Source organism: Filicampus tigris, chromosome 17, assembly GCF_054856515.1.
Source record: "Filicampus tigris isolate MCC_2025a chromosome 17, RoL_Ftig_1.0, whole genome shotgun sequence".
Taxonomy (NCBI): domain Eukaryota; kingdom Metazoa; phylum Chordata; class Actinopteri; order Syngnathiformes; family Syngnathidae; genus Filicampus; species Filicampus tigris.
Window position 1 is genome coordinate 6,158,920 of NC_141233.1, and position 20,812 is coordinate 6,179,731.

General features: G+C 41.0%; 2 protein-coding genes and 3 long non-coding RNA genes across 18 annotated transcripts; 2 read left to right on the forward strand and 3 right to left on the reverse strand.

Annotated features, from left to right (window-relative positions):
* The first annotated feature begins 1,330 nt into the window (after positions 1 to 1,330).
* On the forward strand, positions 1,331 to 9,185 carry LOC147133087 (uncharacterized). Of its 12 annotated transcripts, XR_015090321.1 has the most exons (9): positions 1,331 to 1,405; positions 1,670 to 2,447; positions 4,520 to 4,617; positions 5,060 to 5,131; positions 6,074 to 6,533; positions 6,634 to 6,713; positions 6,777 to 6,910; positions 6,992 to 7,086; positions 7,387 to 9,185. It is a non-coding gene; the product is annotated as an uncharacterized LOC147133087 (long non-coding RNA). The 12 variants fall into 12 exon arrangements; XR_015090323.1 differs by having other exon boundaries at positions 6,634 to 7,086; positions 7,387 to 7,651; positions 7,966 to 9,185; XR_015090320.1 differs by having other exon boundaries at positions 6,634 to 6,910.
* On the reverse strand, positions 6,045 to 9,305 carry LOC147133088 (uncharacterized). 3 transcript variants are annotated; one of them, XR_015090330.1, is made up of 10 exons: positions 9,097 to 9,305; positions 8,763 to 8,793; positions 8,225 to 8,680; positions 7,939 to 8,061; positions 7,600 to 7,666; positions 6,767 to 7,524; positions 6,631 to 6,695; positions 6,407 to 6,553; positions 6,257 to 6,317; positions 6,045 to 6,170 (listed from the first exon to the last, which is right to left on the reverse strand). It is a non-coding gene; the product is annotated as an uncharacterized LOC147133088 (long non-coding RNA). The 3 variants fall into 3 exon arrangements; XR_015090331.1 differs by having other exon boundaries at positions 6,761 to 7,524; XR_015090329.1 differs by having other exon boundaries at positions 6,631 to 7,524.
* A 720-nt stretch (positions 9,306 to 10,025) lies between these two features.
* On the reverse strand, positions 10,026 to 13,173 carry LOC147133089 (uncharacterized). The gene is made up of 2 exons (XR_015090332.1): positions 12,200 to 13,173; positions 10,026 to 10,247 (listed from the first exon to the last, which is right to left on the reverse strand). It is a non-coding gene; the product is annotated as an uncharacterized LOC147133089 (long non-coding RNA).
* Positions 11,840 to 13,665, forward strand: rfxap (regulatory factor X-associated protein). Its single transcript, XM_086057366.1, has 3 exons — positions 11,840 to 12,566; positions 12,980 to 13,090; positions 13,313 to 13,665. The coding sequence occupies exons 1-3, from the start codon at positions 12,144 to 12,146 to the stop codon at positions 13,418 to 13,420; spliced, it is 642 nt and encodes a 213-aa protein (XP_085913492.1). The 5' UTR covers positions 11,840 to 12,143; the 3' UTR covers positions 13,421 to 13,665.
* Positions 13,666 to 13,715: 50 nt separating this feature from the next.
* Positions 13,716 to 20,812, reverse strand: smad9 (SMAD family member 9). The gene is made up of 8 exons (XM_086057365.1): positions 20,670 to 20,812; positions 19,292 to 19,545; positions 18,115 to 18,330; positions 17,118 to 17,387; positions 16,196 to 16,303; positions 15,892 to 16,113; positions 14,984 to 15,240; positions 13,716 to 14,104 (listed from the first exon to the last, which is right to left on the reverse strand). The coding sequence occupies exons 2-8, from the start codon at positions 19,485 to 19,487 to the stop codon at positions 13,961 to 13,963; spliced, it is 1,413 nt and encodes a 470-aa protein (XP_085913491.1). The 5' UTR covers positions 19,488 to 19,545; positions 20,670 to 20,812; the 3' UTR covers positions 13,716 to 13,960.

Genomic DNA, 20,812 nt, shown 5'->3' on the forward strand with positions numbered 1-20,812 from the left:
TCACCCCAAAAAAAAATCTATTTTATATGGATGGATGGATTATATTCACCCTTGTGCAGTGTTTGTGTTTTTGTTACTCAACCAGTGTTGATGGGTCTGGTGGACCTGCTAGAGTTGGGTTTTCAAAACATCACAATCAAATTTTCTGTTAAACTACTCAACAGATGTTTACTACATTCCAATTGAAAGTCATATGAACAGCACACATTGTTAATACACTCAACAAAAATATAAACGCAACACTTTTGTTTTTGCTCCCATTTTTTATGAGATGACCTCAAAGGTCTAAAACTTTTTCCACATACACAATGTCACCATTTCTCTCAAATATTGTTCACAAACCAGTCTAAATCTGTAATAGTGACACTTCTCCTTTGCCGATGTAACCCTACTAACAGTAAGACTGCCTATAAGAGCTCTTGTAGTCTAAGGTTAGGTTCGATGAAGAGTTTGGTTGTGATTAGTCATGTAGTAAAAGACAGGGATTCCACCTCAAATCAATCACACAACAATAATTATTTAGAAATAGTAAATATATTCAAATGTTCCAGTCACAATCACAAAATTCAACAGGATATATATATGTATATATATATATATATATATATATATATATATATATATATATATATATATATATATATATATATATATATATATATATATATATATATATCCATCCATCCATTATCTGTACCGCTTCTCCTCACAAGGGTATATATATATATATATATATATATATATATATGTATTCAACTCAGTCCAAAATTCAAATAAAATGCATAATATCCTCTGAGTGCCCTCCAAAAAAAAAAAAATTGACCTACCGCCCCTTCGTGTTACACTCAAGACGTCGAAGGGAACCGGTGGCAGCGATGAGCACAGACGAGATAGGGGGCTGAAGATTTTTATATATATTATATCTTCCAACACCAAAAGGCGAATAAAAATATAAAACTATTTCCCTTACTTATAAGTACATAAATTACTTATATACTACTTTTTCGTAAGGGTACTGTTGTGTACACGATACGGCGTTGTTGTTGTTTGAAGAGTCGTTGCACAATTTGTCAGACACGATTTCCTTTCCATTTGAATTGAGCCTTCTCATACCGTACAGTCGTACACATTCTTTGACCTACGGTAGATAGATGACATCATAGGATAACATTGCTTGCCAAATGCCTTGATGATCTCCTGTCCAGTCGGTGGCGATATGCACCAAGGAGATGTAACCCGCCAAAAACAAGAAGAAGAAGAAGAAGAAGAAGAAGACCGAGAAGAAGAAGAAGAAGAAGAAGAAGAAGAAGAAGAAGAAGAAGAACAAGAAGAAGAACAAGAAGAAGAACAAGAAGGAAAAAAAAAAAAGAAGAAGAAATGTACACATCTGGCGGCTGTGTTTTCAGTGAGTAATTTAAACACTTTTAAACAGTCTATTTGCCATTTATATACATTGTAAACTATTTAGGAGCATAATTACGACACTGAGGCCTTCAAGTTTGTTTATTGTAACTCGTGACGTCACTGAAAGCTTGCTAGCTATCCTAAAACAATATCAACAAAGATGGCTCGTCAGCTAGCACGCAAGTAGAACCCAGCTGTCAATCAAAAGTCAGTCAAGGAAAAGCGTTTGACTTGAATGTTGTTTTGTATGTTTTCCACCCCAAAGCTGTCCACAATGGAAGAGTGATGGCTTGACATATGGGGGAGATTTGTCTCAAAATTGTTCACACAAATGTATCCGTGAGGCGGCGCGGTGATCGACTGGTTCGCACGTCCGCCTCACACTGCAGAGTTCGTGGGTTCGATCCCGTCTCCAGCAAAACCGACCCCGCTGCCCGCACACAACTTAGGCGTGTGTACCACTACACCATCAGTGACCCTCAGACTTGTCATCTGTTGGACAAATAAATTATACAATACGACAAAACCAACACCATGCAGTTAAAAAAATATATGTATTTTTAAAAGTTTTTTTTAGTTTACTGGTGGGAGGAATGGGCTTCTTCCAAAGAATTGTCTTTTTTTTTTTTTTTTTTTTTTTTTTTACCTGCGGATTTTTTTTTTGACTCATTCGACTCCCACAGGAACAAAAATTAAAATCACACAAAACACAGTTGGAGCACCTTTGCTGTTTGCGCGATTGAAATATCAGCCTCCTGTGTGGGAATATCTTGGAAACAGCCTGACGTTTATGTCAAAAAGAAATATGGTTGTCCGCTGAGCCACAAACGCACATTCGACAATTCACACACAGAGTCATGATAAATGCACAGACACATTAGAAAAACACATGTGAAAATCACCAATATATTTGTGGATCTGAAAAACATGGGAACATCGCGGATGCATTTGTGTGACTAATTTTGAGGCAAATCTCAAATCCCCATATTCACCTGCTGCTGGTCGTCTACCTGCACATCTCACCATCAACATATTCTTTAAAGGTACTGCATGCTGCTTGTTCCTTCCATTTTCTTCTATGTAGCATTATGGCTCTGGTGGCTCCAGAGGGTCAAAACATTAGGGACACCGGCACAGTCCAATGACACCAAAAGTTGTTACTTTTAGTTTGCATCGTGTCTGTGTTTGAAATGTTTAAAATGAAGGAATGTGATTTCTCTGTATTAAAGGAATCATTCTTTTTTCTTCAATTCAAAAGAGTGCCTAAAGGAAGGTACTTACCTTGACAACCTGGGAAAATCTAAAACTGAAATAAAATAAAAATTCCTTTTTCAAAAAATTTGAATAACATCGACGCCCCCCCCCCCCCCAATCTGGGTTCAGACTGCAAATGAAGCCACCACTCTGGTGAGCACCCATAAAGATTGATTGTAGAGGCAGCTTTTAAACACAGAGCTGTCAAATTGTATGTTGTCAATAAATGTAGTGTGCTTGGGGCGTGAAGTTGCCAGACAGACAGAGCCTCAACCCCAACATGAACAACTTAGCCAAACGTTTGAGTATGCGGTGTACAGGTGCAGCTTCACTGAGAGGCGTCTTGAATTTGCTGAACAAAATGTTGTGTTGCTTTTTTTTATGCTGGCAATTGCAGTGAATAAGTCATTAAATAGATAAGCCATTACATAATTGTAAATTCTATTGCAAATAAATGTCGAAACTCAAAATAAATCAAAACATCTTTAAATTCTTAAGAATGTCATATGTAAATTGGTCTTGAGCAAAATGAGAAATATTACCGATAGTGCTGTCAAGCAATTAATTTATTTTAGGTAGTGAATGCAAAATTGAACATAAATCATAATCATGTATTTTCAACTATAATTTTATACGAAACTTGTAACCGATATTTAGTTTCGCAAAATCTTGGAATTTAAAAAAAAGGTCAAGTATATTTCGATTCAGAGACTGTTCAAATAGCTTTCTTTGAGTATGTGGGGATCAGTGGGGATGGAGCCTTTTCTGTTGCTGGTCCTTCCCTTTGGAATGACCTTCCATGAAATGTCAGGCAAGCCTCCTCTCTGTCCATTTTTAGAGACACATTTCTAGTCTTTGACTTTTGATCCGACGTGAGACTGACACTTTTTTACTGTTTTCCAGTGTCAACTGTATGTAGTAATTTGTGTTTTAATTTATTGCGTTCACTTGTTATATTATTGCAATATAAAGTGCTTTGTAGCAGCTCTAGCTGTTATGAAATGCGCTATATAATTAAAGTTGTATTGCATTGTACTGTATAGAATTACAACTGTTGAAAGATATGCCAAAGACAGATTTGGGATTTTTTTGGAAGTAAAACTACGTAAAAGTCCATCTTTGTCTGTCTTTGCGCCAGTGACTCTCCTCTTAAGTTCGGCTGCAAGGTGAGCAGAGGTCAGCTGCCACTGAGTTTTTTTTTTTTAACACTTTATGCAATTTAAATTCATCTCTAGAGTTTACACTTTAATTTTGACAGTTTAATCTGTCATTTCCCCAATTAATAATTTGACGTTTTCATACAAAGGATTATTTTACAAAATAAAATACAAAAGATTACAAAACTGTGTAATCTTACATTGTCAACTAAAAAAGTTGTATACTTTTAATAAAAGTTGTGTATTTTGGAAAGTAAAGTAATACTTATCAGAAAATGTAGTGTTGTAAAGTGGCATTTTTACAAGGGCAGGTAAAGGAATGATATCAAGGGGATCAGATTGCTGCCTTTTGGAGTAGTTTTCATTTTTGTGTATGTTTGAACAATATTAAACTAGTCTATTTTAGCACATGAGTGGAGTATTTCCAGTTGGAGGACTTTGAGGCCCTGCTTGACCAGTTGATTGAAAGGAGCATGAGTTGCTCATTGGATGTCAGGTGTGGAGAGAAAGCCACCAGCTGATTGCTCACACAGATGCATGACGTGTGTGGGCACATTTGCAAATGGATCTGTTAAAAGTCAAACTATACCACCTTATTTTAATAATAATAATACGGCTTGAACCTTAAAATAAACAATTAAAAAACTGAACTTGTATGTACAAAAGAGTGTTACTTACTGCTTTTTTTTTTTCTGCCTGACCAGATGGATGGAGGAGGCTTCGTGCTCAAAGGTGCAGCCGACGGACTTGTGGGACGTGCGGAAGGGAAGGAAAGGGAAGGCCAAGCTGCATTTGGACCCGAGTGAGTACCGAGCAGCATCGTCACTGATGGTGTAGTGGTACACACGCCTGAGTTGTGTGTGGGAAGCGTGGGACCGGTGTCCACTCAGTGTCTGTGACTGGCTGGCGACCGGTTCCGGGTGTTGGTCTGCCTTTCGCCCATTGTCAGCTGGGATAGGCTCCAGCACCTCCCCCGCGACCCTGTACAGGATAAGCGGTTTGGAAGATGACATGACATGAGTACCGAGCAGTGTCGTGTGCTTGAGGAGCTGATGCGTGATGTCACATCGCACTGGACATGTTTTTGAATGACGATGATGTAGGCCAAGTTAGTTAAAAAAAAATGTCATATTAAGAAAAAAAAGGATGTCTATTTTTGACTAACTTGGTTCACATCAGTGTCATTTAAAAATATGTCCAGCAGTGTGTGATGATGGTGTTGTGCTGTACACTTTTTGTCCCAGTGCAAGATGTCCTGTGTTCTCACGTCCCCCTTTGGTGCCATCGCCGGCCGACGTGCGTGCGCGTCATTTGAAGTAAGTCACACATGAGCTCGTCAAGCAAGCAACACTTAAACTGCTTCCATCGTCAATGTCTGTGTGTGCAACTCGAGTTAGCTCACACAAACATTGCCTTGCGAAATGCTTTCAAATTGTCATGTTAGCTTCTCTGTCCAATAAATTGTTCGACTTGAATTGGAGTCTTTGTGTTTTATTGGTAAATCTGCCCTCATTTGAAGCCTTTCTTGCGTGTCGGTTGCTGCCGTGGAAAACTATTCCAAACGCTGCTTCGAGTCTTGAGGTGAGAGTTGCACGTTAGTCACTTACTGTGGACACAAGTGTCACATTACTACTCCCGTTTGTCTCCTCAAGACTCAAAACTCGAGCAATCTTTAAATTCATCGAGCTTTGGGTCATGTAAGATTGAGGGGAATAGTAAAAGACTTGTGTAGTGACTGGAGTGCAACTTTGACCTCAAGACTCAAAAGTGCCCTAAAAAAACCCTATCTGCTGCTAGGACCGCCCCTAACTCCGCCCAAATTTCAAATCCACCAATCGTGGTGTGGCTTGAATTTGCATAGCCAATCAGAATGCATCAATTTGCATAACCTTGACAACTTTTGCCAATCTCACCAATCAGAGTGCTTCAAATTTGCATAACCACGCCCACTTCAGATCCCACCAATCACAGCGTGCTTAATTTGCATAGTCCCGCCCACTTTATGGCCAATCACAGCCTTTTATCCACATTGCTCCACCCACTTCCAGACCGTTCAGCGAATCAGAGCCTTATTCCAGACTTGCCACACCCGCTTTCCCCCCAAAAAAGAAATTGGCCCAAAAAAAATTTGAAAAAATATTTTAGATTTTTTTTGTTTTGTTACTTTGCTTTCAGCAAGTTTTTTGTGATGTATGTAAGAATGAAGTTGAGAGCTTAACTTAAGTGTTAGTTGTAATCAAGCTTTATTTCTTTTGCAGAGTAGACATTCGCAAACAAACAAGTTACAAGTTGGATGACAGTCTGCTCGATGCGAAGTAGTCAGCCAGCCAGAAGAACTTGGACAAGCGTGTGGACCTAAGACAAAAACAAACAAAAAAAATCTGTGAGTCAAAAGTTAAGTCAACATCTTGTGCAGAAGATGTTTGGGGCATGAAACCTACCAGCGATCAAGACTCAAGTCTTCACAGGTGCGTGATGATGGATGATCTTGTTCCTTGCTGCCTAGTAAGTGGAAGAAAAAAAAAAAAACAAAAGTATTGGGTCAGAAAAGTTAACATGAGGATTGCGCAGTGAAAATTTCAAGAGCATACTAAGTTCAATCCAAGTGTAAATGTGTCTCATTCCTTCTCAGGCTGCCTCAAGGTTTGGCTTCAGCGCCTCGTGGATGAGCAAGCAACAAGAAAGGCAAAAGTGTTGCTGGTCTCTGGCTGTGAGCAGGTACTCCATCGTGCGCCACACTGGACACAAGAACAAATCATTCAACTTTGTCGAGACAACTGGAACATGCTAGCTGAAATAAAGGTTCTTTTCTTACCAGCAGAGGACTCATCCTCAGGCAGTTGCACTTTGAGTCATGTTGCAGCACTCCAGTGGCGCCATCTGCAGGACAACAAACATGTGAGTAGACAATTCTAATACTAACCTGAAATGCAGTTCGTTTTTACTGTTACGCTTCTGCAGGGAGCTCCTCATTGATTTAGTCATCTGGAACACCATGGCGACAAGTTGGACGACATGTGAAGACGGTCTCATCATTGCTGTACGGTGGCGTCGTTAGTTGGCCAGCGTGTGGACCAAAAGACAATGAGTCAAAAGTTAACAAAAGCTTATGGCATCAGCAACATACCTTTAATGAAAACATTTTTAGTTGACTAAAATGTTTTGATTCACTGTAGACTGGAACCTTCCACTGCAGCAGTTAGTCAATCTCCTGGATGGAAAAAAAACTGCAAAGACTACAAACAACGGACCAGTCAAGCTGCCATTTTTAGTATGTTTATTTGCATGTCTTCATATTGAACATGAGGGTCACTGATGGTGTAGTGGTACACACGCCTGAGTTGTGTGCGGGCAGCGTGGGATCAGTTCCCGCTCAGTGACGGTGTCCCCTGCGACTGGCTGGCGACCAGTTCAGGGTGTAGTCAGCCTTTTGCCCATTGTTAGCTGGGATAGGCTCCAGCACCTCCTCGTGACCCTGTACAGGATAAGCGGTTTGGAAGATGACGCATATTGAAAATGTAGGCAGCATTGAGGACCTTCCAACATTTATGGAGAATTTCTCTTTGCCCAGCAGGTGGAGGAGTCTGACCGCAGTCTTACTGGAAGCTGCAGTGCATGCCAAGTCAAAGGAAAAGCAGGAGAGTGCACTTTCAACATGCTGAGTTTTTTGTAGCCTGTTCAACCGGTCAGCAAGTTGATCATAGCGCCACTTGGAACAAAAACAACAAAAAAAACAGTCAAGCACTTTGATTCATCAAGTTTGAGTTATGCAACAGGTCCCAACCTTGACGAAGAGGAGCTCAACTTCACAAGTTGATCCATGCTGCACTGATCAGGTTGTTTAGCGCCACCTGGTGGACAAGAGCAGGACAAAACGCAACTTATTGACCAGGGTCTTCAATCCTGTTCCTTGTGGATAGCTGTCCTGCCCGTTTTCCATTGCGCCCATCTGCAACACACCGATTTAAATGATCAGGCTCTTAAAGTGCTTGTGGATTATTTGAATCAGGTGTGTCACTGCAAGGAGACAAAACATTCACCGTCCATCCAGGAACAGGATTGGAGACAACTGATGAGTGTCCTGACTGCAATTGTCAAAACATGAGAAAAAAAAAATGCTCACTTTATACAACACCATTTTGTTCCACAGCCCTCAATGAAGCTCTGCCATGACTGCAGAAAAAGAGGTAGAGGAAAAACAACGTTTCATCCAGAATCTTGGCTGGTGCTTCTTCCTGGAGTGATACTGCAGCAAACATTAAAGTTGCCAATGATCAAAGTGTTGCCATTGTACCATTGAGCATGCAGGTGCTTCCACTCAAGCGGCAGGTAAACGAGCTCCCCAGAAGCCGCTTGAGTAGAAGCACCTGTGGCACAACTCAAACTGTGGCGGCAGGGCTTTTACTTACTGGACCTGGATTTGACACACGTTTGCTGATTAAGATCACAGGGGGCCCCTTGGTCAGCTCATGCTGAAATAATTAGTCAAAACATTAGTACATATATGAAAGCGCGTGTGTTTTACCAGTGAGGAGAGCACAGTTGGACGCCTCTTCAATAGCATGGTGGCCTGAAAGACAAGGGAATGTAAGCATTCCACACTTTATAATACTCAACCTGACCAGGTAGTGGCTTAGCAACCTGACATTTGGTAGACATGCAAAATTCTCATGACACCATGTCCCAAAAAAAAAAAAAAACCCAAGAAGTCAGCCATTTTTAAGGGTCGTTTGGGCCATTCGGTTAAACAGAGAGAAGAATCAACACACACAGATACTTGATTTACTCTTTTTAATAATGATATATAAAACACAGCAATTGTGCCATTTTGCAGTCAACCTGGTCGTTCTGTTCAAGATGCAAGCCTATCGACAGAAATGAGACAGTTAACATGCATGAAAATATATTTGATTTAGTCAGTTTAATTGTGAAGTTTTGTCTACTTACCTTCGGCAAAACTGCACTTCAGGTCCAGATGCTGGAAAAGGTTTGAGCAAAAGCACCGTTAGTCATCGTCACACAAAGTAGCTGCATTGCTGTTGAACAAACAACTTAACCGTGAATAAATATGTAAATTATTGCGTGTATCTATCAGTGTGTACGTTCCGAAAACGCGTTTTGGTGCAATTTAAAATCGTAGGAAGCCTTAATTACCAACGCTAGGGCAAACGCTTTAGCTTACCATGTTAGCAAGGCGTGAGCACACCAAAATTGATCTTGGAAGTTCGAAGTGAGCAAAAAGCAGTGAGTTTTAAGAGGCTACTAAAGCTTGAGCACTCACCTTATAAGTTTTCGATGATCTTGTGGAGGAGATGTGTGCGGAGGAGCAGGTGGACGACGACAACGGGAGGCTGTCAGCGAACTGAGAAAGATTGACGCTCTCTTTCCCCGACTTAAATAGGTTTCCGGTGATGACGTCACGTCCCGAAAAACAAAATAAAAACTTTTATTTAACACCGAAAGTTTAAGAGGTAGGCGCTAGCACAGAGGTTGTGCTACGCTGAAAATGCGGTAGTGGAATAATGGAAGCATTGTCATAAATGCTTACCGGGATTTGAACCCGGTTCGGCTGATAATGAACCGGAGAAATCTATCACTCGATTAACACTGTGTGGCAGTCACTGACCCTTTTAGTAGTATATATCAAGTATGATGACGCAGTGAGAACGAATGTGTAGGTTAATGCCTATATATGTATGACCAACTACCCCATAACATCTGACATGGTCAAGTGGTTACTGCTAAAGTGTGGTCTTTAGTAGACCCGGGTTCGATTCTTGCTTTGTTCTCCATTTAATTTCTAAATGGGGCAAAAGGCGAGGATCGAACGCGGGTCGCTGGAATTCCACGCCACTTCTTATACCATTCAGCCATCTTGATGGAGGAAACTTGGAATTATTATTTCTTTGTTCAACAGTCCGTTGACCAAAAAATTTTTCCTGCTGTTTTCCAAATATCCATCTATCCGGCCATTGCCCGATCCACTTATGCTCAGTTACATGAAAAAAGAAAATGTAATTGGGGAGAGGGTTTGGTATCCCTCGTGAAATGGTCACTTACACCGCTAACATTCCACGTGGACACAAACAAACTCCCCCACCCAACCAGTGTTTACTACCACTAACTTTATGATGTCATCCATCAGGAGAGAGATTGTCAGTCAAGCGAACTTGGTTTGAAATTGAAGACGAACATTACAAAGAGCCAGTGTAGTTTGTTACATTCCTTTATTGGTGATTGTAAATAAATTGCTTGAATAAAACATACAAGTGTCTTCTTGTCTGCTTCAGTCACAGTTGCAAATGTTTAGTTCGTGTTTTAGTTTCAAGATGCTTTTTCGATAAACGGCAACTGCTGGGAGGTTGAGCAGCGTCTCGTTGTATGGAGGGAGTGGATGGGTCGCTACCGGTCGGACAGGTCTGTAGCCTTCACCTGCAACACACAACGAAACATGATGAAATCAAATTTAATAATAATAACTATTAATACTATTGGGGAGAAAAATGGGAAGACTTTCCATGGGCCCCCCAAAGTATTACGTGTCACCGGGAAAATACACCACCGCTCATCCAACCCACCTCTACCCCCAAACACCACCACCTCCCAAACTTTTTTACCAGTGTGTGCGTGAAAAAGATTAACGAGAAGAAACTACGACCAATCGTCACCGAATTACATGGTTGTTTGTTTTTTCACAAAAAACGCCTTACTATACATGGTCATTTATTTTCCCCCCAAAACGCCTTACTATATACATGGTCATATTTTTTACACAAAAACCGCCTTACTATACATGGTCGTTTTTTTTCCCCTCACAAAAAACGCCTTATTATACATGGTCGCTTTTTTTTTTTTTTCAAAAATACGCCTTAATGTACATGGTCGTTTTTTTTTTTAACCAAAAACGCCTTACATACATACATGGTCGTTTTTCCCCCCAAAAACGCCTTACCATACACATGGTCGTTTTTTTTCCCCCAAAAAACGCCTTACTATACATGGTCGTTTTTTGTTTTTTTTTCCCAAAAAAACGCCTTTACATGGTTGTTTTTTTCCCCCAAAAAATGCCTTTCTATACATGGTCGTTTTTTCCCTAAAAAATGCCTCCTGTGTACATGGTCGTTTAAAAAAAATAAAATAAAAACAAACGCTGTTTGTTTTTTTCCCCAAAAAACGCCTAACTATAAGTGGTCGTTTTTGTCCCCCAAAATGCCTTATACTGTACGTGGTCGTTTTTTTCCCCAAAAAACGCTTTACTATACATGGTCGTTTTTTTCCCCAAAAAACACCTTACTATACATGGTCGTTTTTCCCCCCACAAAAAAACGCCTTACACGGTTAGTTAGATACATACATGGTCGTTTTTTTCCCCAAAAAACACCTTACTATACATGGTCGTTTTTCCCCCCCACAAAAAAACGCCTTACACGGTTAGTTAGTTACATACATGGTCGTTTTTTTCCCCAAAAAATGTCTCCTATATACATGGCCGTTTAAAAAAAACAAAAAACGCCTTACTATACATGGTTGTTTTTTAAAACGCCTTACTATACATATTCGTTGTCTAAATAAACAACTAAATAACTAAATACATACATGCATACATGCATACATGCATACATACAGACAGACAGACAGACAGACAGACAGACAGACAGACAACGTCCACCACGATGAGGAGAAAATATTTTATAAATTAACTGCAGCAGGTATTATCTGGATGCCTCTATAGAGTTTAATGTATATTGAGAACTAACAAAAAGAAGTCGTTTATAAACACATATGAACAAAAAGAGGCCGTTCATAAAAACGTTTTAAAAACATTTTTCTTTTAGATTTAGTTTATTTTCACTTTTATTATTTTTGATTTTGGCAGTTTTAGTCTTCCATAGAGAAGGTTTCAGATATGCCTTGTGTGATTTTCTTTTGATAAAAACTGAACGCGGGTCCAACAGACCCGAACACCATACAAGGGTTAAATGTATTGAAAAGAACAATGTATAATTCTTGTTCCTCTAGGAAGCGATCGAGCGCAGGCAACTGATGTATTGGGAGGCGAAGAAGAAAAAGAAGACGACGACGACGAAGAAGAAGAGATGTCAATAGCTTTAATTTTAGCATACAACAAACACGTCTCATTATATAATGTTGTATTTATGAACAGTAAACTTCTATTCCGGCTATTATTTTATTTTAACGTGCGTGAAATGTTGGCAAATCATTGCTAATGCAGACTGGCCTGAAGTAGACGCAAGTTAGCCACTTGTGGGCGTGTTTTTAGCGTCTTGTAGCTCGCTGACGGTTGCGTTTCACCTGCAACTCTCGAAGATGAGCGACGACGAAGCTTCGATCAGCAAGGACGCCTCCAAGGCCATTCTACTCACCAAGGACGGCCAACGCTACATCGTGGGCGACAGCCGCTCGGTTGACAGCCGCGACGTGATAACGCTCATCCCCATGGAGGCTGCCGACCTCATGGATCTGGACGACGCCGACGAGGAGAGCGACGTGCTGGACGCGTCCGATCCGCGGGACGGCGCCGGCAGCCCGGAGGAGCTGAACGACGACGAGGCGTCGGAGGGCGACGGCGCCGCGCCCAAGCAGTGCACCTACGACGGCTGCACAGAGACCACCACGCAGGTGGCTAAGCAGCGCAAGCCGTGGATGTGCAAGAAGCACCGTAACAAGATGTACAAGGACAAGTACAAGAAGAAGAAGAGCGACCAGGCCATGTCCACCAACAAAATTGATGTAGGACAGCCACGCTGCAGTGGATTTTTTTTCAGTATTATAAAAAACAAAACAAGTTTTTACGCTTATTGTTGAGTGTCAATTATACGCCGATTTTTAGCGATTTGCAGACCTGGCCGCGAATAGCGGGGGTCCACTCTATACCAAAACACACATGTATAGGCATAAGTGTGTATAGGTAGAGATGTCTACATGTAGTGGTGCCGATTTAAGACTTTAACACGTTTCGTGTCCACTCAAGTCGCTCTTTTCTCTAATCCTCTTTCTCCATTTCAAATTGATACTGGAAAAAAAATGCTCAAACAGGCAGTTACGGGTTTGGTCTGCAACATGTCTGAAAATAACCAAAAGTGACTATCACTATTTACCAAACTAATGTTTGTTGTTTGCTTTTTGACGTTGCTTGGGTTCAGGACAACTGCGAGGAGCGTCCGTTGTCCGTCAACAAGCAGCGTTTGGGGGCAATGGGGGACCGGCCTGCCAGACCCTCCCTCATCGAGCAGGTGCTCAACCAGAAAAGGCTGGTAAGTCGTCACCACCACAACACATATTGAAACAAACCCTTTTTAAAATCCCTCCATAGGAGAAAATCTGCACTGTAACATATTTTGATCATCACTACAAAGATAAACGTAACGTATTTGAACACTCACACAAAAATTCAATCGGTATAAACCACACATTTTTGGGATACAGCACTTGTAGTTTGCTACTTGTCATACTCACACTGCGCCGATGTCCTCCAGTCACTGCTGAGAAGTCCCGAGGTGATCCACTTCCTGCAGCAGCAGCAGCACATCCTGGCGGTGCAGAGTCGAAACCTGGCGCTGCAGCACAACCTGAGCGGATGCTGACCATCCTCGCACGTTCCTAATACTCAGCCACTATTATTTATTTAATGTATTTACAGTTAAGAGTTTGTTGTTATTTAAGTGGTGTTGTTGATTTCCTGGTGTTCGTTTCAGGAATTTTTAACTGGAGTTTTCTGCTTTAAAAAAACACTCAATTGATTTAACATAAAAAGAAAACAAAACAAGGATGTTTTTTGGTCACAAGCTCTATGACCCCCACTGCAAGTGAAATAAAAATATTTCAAATATTTTAAGTCTTGATTTGTACATCTCATCAAAAACATTTGACAAAATCACATTTTAGCCTTGAAAAAACGTTTAATATAAGTACAAACAAACATTGGTCAGTACATTAAAATAATATTAAAAAGGCAAATCACACACACAAGGAACCGCTGCATTGTTTTGAAGGGGATGCGGAGGAAAATAACAAAGCCAAATGAAAGTCTCACAGTAAACAAGGACCACATCCTGGAAGCTTCTGGAGGTGCTGCATCCTCATCTCAACCCCCAAGCCCCCACAACCACCCACCTGCCTGCCTACTACGACACGGACGAGATGGGGTTGTGTGGGGAGCCCATTTGGGTGAGAACCTTGTCCAACCATTGCAAGGGCCCATGTAGGTGCACCTCGATCCAGCAGGGGGTGCTGGTCACATCCTGGCGGTGATACTCAGCTCCCCAACCCTTGAACAGAAGTCAGCACAATTGTAATTGTGTATACCGATAATTAATTGTATTCACTATAACATTGTCACTGAAACAATAAAACTGTTAGAAGATCAAAGGGTGGAAAATATGTTTGGCCCCCAAATAAACTGTATAATAAAATCCAAGCAATTAGCTTGAGCATATATCATAATGACTTCATGGCTCCCCAACTTAAAACTCAATGATCGGAGGGTAGAACAATTAATAGCCACCAACCAAATGTTTGGAGAAAAAAGAATAACAATCCTGGAAATGTCCTTTTTCTTTGTGGCACCCTCAATAAAACTGCCAATGGGGTGAAATAATTTATGGCCACCCACCCAAATAACTTTGTTTTCACAACAAGATGTCTTAAAACATAGGCAAATTGCTAAATCATAATAACTTTATAATAATACAACTGGCAATGATTAATGTGGAGAGATTTATGGCCCCACACAACAAAAAATGGCCTTGGGACAACAGAAGGTTGTAACATACAGACAATTAGCATTAGCAAGTATTACAATTCCACAATGGCACCCAAATAAATCTATGGAATGATGTATGGCCCCGTGGACTAGAGGTTATAAAATGGAGATGTGCACATTTCAGTTTCAGTGCATTATATGTTTTAGTGGCAATTATATTTAGTATATTAGCTGACATTGCTAAAAATGCACTAATTATATTGTTTTTCAATAGCAGCTTTGTCCTTTAACCTGATCAAAAAGCACTCTTTTTCAACCATCTGACTCTTATTTAAAAAAAAATTAACTTGGCTTTTAACATTTACCATCTTAATTGTCCCTTTACCATGTTGGCATAGCTTATTTTAGCTCATCTGGATTTTAAATTGTCCTGAGTATGTCCTACCTTGACGAAGCTCATGCGGATGGTGCACATCTTGGTGAGCTCATAGACCACCTCGAAGCCGTGGTTGACGGACTGGGCGAGCAGCTGCGCGAAGAGCTGGTTGTTGAAGATCTTCAGGCTACAGCCGCTGGGGATCTTGCACACAGTGGTGGCGTGGAAGCCGTGCTGGAAGTTGCAGTTGCGGCTCTGTACGAACACACTGCTGTCGCTCAAGCACTCAGCGTACACCTCGCCGCCCACGTAATACAAGTGCAAGCCTGGAAGAGTCAATGATTTATGGCATCAGACAAATGCATGTCAAAAAGCTGTCAAAGATTAAGGGCTGGAATGATTTATGACACAATTTGCTTAGATAAATAACCACCAAATTTGGATTATTTTTGTTTTTTTATATTCAATTTTATTTTTAACGCTTAGCCCTTTTTCAACTTTACTACCCTTTTAGCAACATTGAAATCTTTTTGACATTATTTCACAAGTTGTTAACGTCAATTTTGTCATTAGTATAAAATATATACTGGTTAGGGATGTAACGATTCACTCAAGCCCTGATTTGATTCGATTTTCTATTTTCAGTTCCCGATTTTCGATTCGATTCTATTTTTTTTTTAAATTGCTACCATGCTTGTGTTTCTACATTAGTGTGGTTCTATACGCAATGATGTGTGGCACAAGCGCATAATTTGATCTACACATTCAAAATGTGCTATGCATCTGGAATGAAAAAAACGTTTCAAGACATCATTTTCTAGGTGAATTTTTTGAATTTTTCAATTTTTCGATTTATCGAATCGATTACTCGAGACGATTTTAAATTGATTTTTGATTAATGGTTACATCTCTAATACCGGTGTATATTTTTTAGCCCACCAAATTCCAATCTAATAAAAAACAGCAACAAAAGTGACCTTTGCCGATGTGTCGCCGCGTGTGTTCGATGGTGGAGTTGCGGTTGACGTTGGACAGCAGGCCGAGGCAGAAGCGGTTCTTGTTGTTGGACGGGTCGGTGAAGCCATCCACCAGCACGCTGCGTGACGACGCGTGGAACGTCTCACCCACCCGGTTGTTCAGCTCATAGTAGGCGATGGAGCACCAGTACTCGGGCTCCTCATAACATACGGGACGCAAATCTAGAGGAAGACCGAAGACGGTAAAAGAGGAAAGAGTTCCATCAGAACATCCGGCAGTGACAGTAGAAGAAGCTGAACTTGCCTCTATGTGGAGCGGAGAAGGTGAGCTTGGTGGTTTGCGTGGAATTGCCGGGCTTCACGTCCTCCTGGGGGCTCGATTCCATCATGCTGTACGGTGGAGGGGGAGTTTCTGATGGGAAAAAAAAGCACATTTTTCATGGCTATCAGGAAGTCCAGAGGTTTAAAGCTAATTGTCAGGTTAAAAAAAAAAAATCCAAAAAAGCAACAAACATACTGCCTGTGAAATATTAACATTTACTATCTTTAGCAGCCTAGGGAACCTCACTCCATCAACACTATTCTTTTACGTTAATAGCATTAAAAGTAATGTTACGGTACCTTTGAGCTAGAAAATATACAGTAACCATAATCAATTTTACTGTGTGCTAACTGCTACAATTAACAGCCAAAGAAACCACACTCTGACATGTTTCGTTTACTTCAAGTTACTGTCCCTATGAGCTATAAAATATACGGTGGCAGCCATGATAAATGTTACTGTTTATTGTGGAAAAAATATTAGCATGTGCTAAATTCTTACTTTAGCAGCCGTCTGAACCTCACTCCATCAATACTGGTATGTCTTACGCAATTGGGATCTTAAGTTAATGTTTGTGTGAGCCAAAAAATACAGACTGGCCACACATGATCTTTTTTATTTTGCTTATTGTCGAGGAATGTTAGCATTATGCTAACTTTGGCGACCTAGGGAACCTCTCTCCACCAACCTGAGCCTATGATATGCTAATACCATATTTACTTGTATGATAAAATACACATTGGCCCCAAGGAATCTCATGAAAGACCTCATGCCGGAATTCAAACCTGGAACCTTTTTGCTGTGAGGCGATGCGACCCACTAATGCGTCACACCATCATCGCAAGACAGTTCGCATTTTGAGTTCAACCCGTTTAGGCGGCAAATTAACTGGCTGTTGTATTACCTGCAATGTGGTAGGGACTAGCCGGCTCGGTGGAGCTACAAGGGGAGTCGGGGTAGCCCTGCGAGGCGGGCGAGCGTCCCTGGGACAAGGAGGACGGCGACGAGGATGAGAAGGAGGACGAGGAGCCCGGTAGCGACGGGAAGGACTCTGGGTATGTGGCATTCTGTGGCATTAGTGGCTCACTGTGCAGCGAGGCGTTGCGGAACTTGGCCAGCAGGCTGTGCTGCGGGTTGAACTCGCTGTGGCGTGGCACCAGGACAGGCGGCAGCACTGGGACGATTAAAAAAAAAAAAAAAAAAAAGGGTGGCAGCTGAGGCTCCGGGCTACACATTTTCAAATTCGACAAGAGTGCAAGACAAGCATGTTGACATGTGAAAACAGTCTGGTGACAGTCAGCCCAGCACATGAAAATCTAATTTATTGACACGCTAACTTTACCTGCTTTTGGAACCTCACTCCATTCACTTTATTCATCTAGGTCTAGTGACAGTAAGGTGTACACGTGGAAAACAAATGTATTCATGCGCCAACTTCACCTTTGGAACCTCATTCCACTTGACGCCACTTTGTATGGAACATATTGAAAAATCTAGGTCAAGCTAGTCAGCACAAAGCAAATGTAGTGACGTCCTAAAATCCTCCACCCGTTGGAACCACAATCCAGTCCCCATTCTGTAAACACTGCACTACATTTACGCAAATTATGTCATTATGACAGACTTCCGTCAATACATACTGTTTGAAATTCAACCAAATATGTACTTTTACATGCTGCAGCCCATTTAGGCACCAACGTAATTGGAGGGGGGGCGGAATTTGCCACTACTTTGTTATGCCTAAAGATTACAAAACATAATCGATCTAATTGGTGATGTAATGTTGCAATTTGTTCCCTGATTGGATTTCCACAGCAGCCAGTTACCATGTCAATAGGAACATCTAGATACATTTCGGAATTCATAAAACACGCAGCCCAATTAAGCAGATTTACTCTTACCTGGCGTTTCGACGCGTCGGTAGTGGTACGGATTGACACATATGTCCTTCTGCTTAGAGCCGAAGGGAAACTCACAGCAGTCGAGCGCCTTGAGTTCATGGTGCGACTGCAGGTCCGGCCAGCGCCACACCCGGCAGTAGATGACATGCGGCAGGCCCTTGCGGTGCGACACCTGCAGCCTGCCATCTAGTGAGCGGGGGATGGTCACGCACTTGCCTGACAAGGGGTAAATGATTATTACAACAAATGAGGATGGGGGTGTCACTTCCTGTTTGGACACGAGGTTAGGCACACCATTGATCGAGATGCAGCACAACAAAAATTTGCCTTGACAAAATGTCAGCATTTACAGATTTTATGACATGCTGTTGCCAAATGATCAAAGTGTTTTGGTTTTATCTGGTTGCTATAAGGTCAGAAATCAATCAGCACATTCCATTTTGACACATTGTGTTCTCAGCCACTCTGAATTTTATGACATAATGTTGTCAAATGTAACAGTTGTAATTGTGGGGTCACACATCAGTCAAAGGCCGTAAATTTATCAGCACATTCCTGGTTTATGTCAATATTCTTGCTATGACCTATTGTTTTTATTTCGTTGATATAAATTAATCAGAGGCCAAAACACATACCATACAGTATTATTTGTATTAGTGACTGTATTCGGGTGCCATAAATCTATGATTATTCTTTTTTGTGTAAGCGTTATTGGCGTACCTCTCTAAACTTAGTTTTTATGGCATTTTGTTGTCAAAAGATTGTTTAGTAGGGCTGTCATAAATCAATCAGATTACAATTTGACAAACTGTATTTTCTACCTGTGAATTTTATGACTTCCTGACGTTAACAGATCAATGACAATTATTTTAATTGGGTGCCATAAATCAAACATTTCATTTTCACATGCCAACCACTATCTAATTTCAAACCCTTGAAGACAGATGGTCATACTAGCGGGCATAAATTATCAAGGGCCAAAAATCAACTGTTATGTTCAATTCTCCACCTATTTCATGACATCCCATTGTCAAACAATACAATGTAATTGGAGTCATAAATCAATCAGAGGACATAAATCTCTCAGCTGCGTACATTTAAGTAAGTCCTATTTTCTATTTTTTTTTCCCCACTGGATTTAATTAGATGCTATGCATTTAATGAGTTGGCCACTCACTGGGCTGTCCGGGGCAGCTGAGGGCCCGCTCCAGCTCCTCCATGGCTCCTTTCTTCTTCTTGAGCTTTTTCACCAGGGAGTCCACGGCTTTCTCAGCCCACTTCTCCTCCTCGTCACCCTGCTTCCAGCCCAGCAGACGCTTCACCGCTGGGCTGGTGAAGGAGAAGAGTGACGTGATGGACGTGGAGGAGTTCATGATCCCTTTTGTTCCCGATGCTTGGAATCGAGATGATCCTGGTCTAGCTTTGCTGCATCTGTTGAGGGAAGCGCGAAGGTAATAGTGTCTGCTGCTTATTGATTTATTGTCTTACAAAAGTCAAAAAATGGTTAACAACTGTCAATATGTGGCAAAATGCGTACTCGCCTTTTGATGATGCGTGCCAAATACAGTGATAAATGTGCAGACTACTGTTTTTAAAATGATGACTTATCGTTCATTAACTGTCATCCGTGTGAAACGAGGTTAACAAAAACATGTGTACTCGTCCTTTGATGCCGCGTGTTGGATGTGATGATGACGTGCTTCTTTTATTATTAAAAGAAGAAACTGAACATGTTGCATGTAACAAAATGTGCACATGCTCTTTTGATTACATGTGCCAGGTGCAACGATGAACGCGATCTCAACGCGCTGACTTCTCTTTTTCTTTTTTTTTTTAATTAGCTACTTATTTTTTGCCTCAGTCACAAAAACGTAAAAACAAGTTAACAAATATTGACTTGTCACAAAATACGCACTCGCCCATGGCAGGTGCGAGATGCGATTATGAACGTGCCCACTTTAGCACTATAGCAACTTATTCTATTCGGGCACCGATGCTTTGGAATGACCTTCCCGCGGATATTAAAGCCACTACCTCAATAGAAATGTTTAAAACACGACTTAAGACTTATTTGTACGATTCTGCATTCAGTTGAACTGTTTGTTTTGGCCTCTTTACTGCCGCTTCTATTCTTTTTCTGCCCCCTTTTCCCAGGCTTGGGAATTAGGTGATGGCGACCGAATTGGAGGTTGCTGTTTCGATCCAACAGCAAATTAATTTATATAGCCCTTAATCACAGGAAAGTCTCAAAGGGCTTCACATATCGTCGCTGTCATGTGAAAAACACTTATCTCCAATTTTGGAAACTTTTTTCATTTTCACTTTAATGCGACGTCTGTAACGCGGAAACATGATTCATGTAAAAATAAGAAAATGAAAAAAAAAATGGAGATAAGTGTTTTTCACATGACAGCGACGATATGTGAAGCCCTTTGAGACTTTCCTGTGATTAAGGGCTATATAAATTAATTTGACTTGACTTAACTTATTGTTGGTTCACTGCCATACAAGTGTCAAAACACATTCACAACTATTAACAGATAATAAAAACTCACCCTTTTGATGCAGTGATGAAAAGCACCTTACTGTCCAAGTGGTTCTCGGAAGTTTGCGCCTGTCGAGGGAGGTGAGAAGATGTTAGTGATGAGGAGGAAGAGGGTTTTCCAGGCAGGAGGAGGAGGAATTGGAAGGTCCTCCT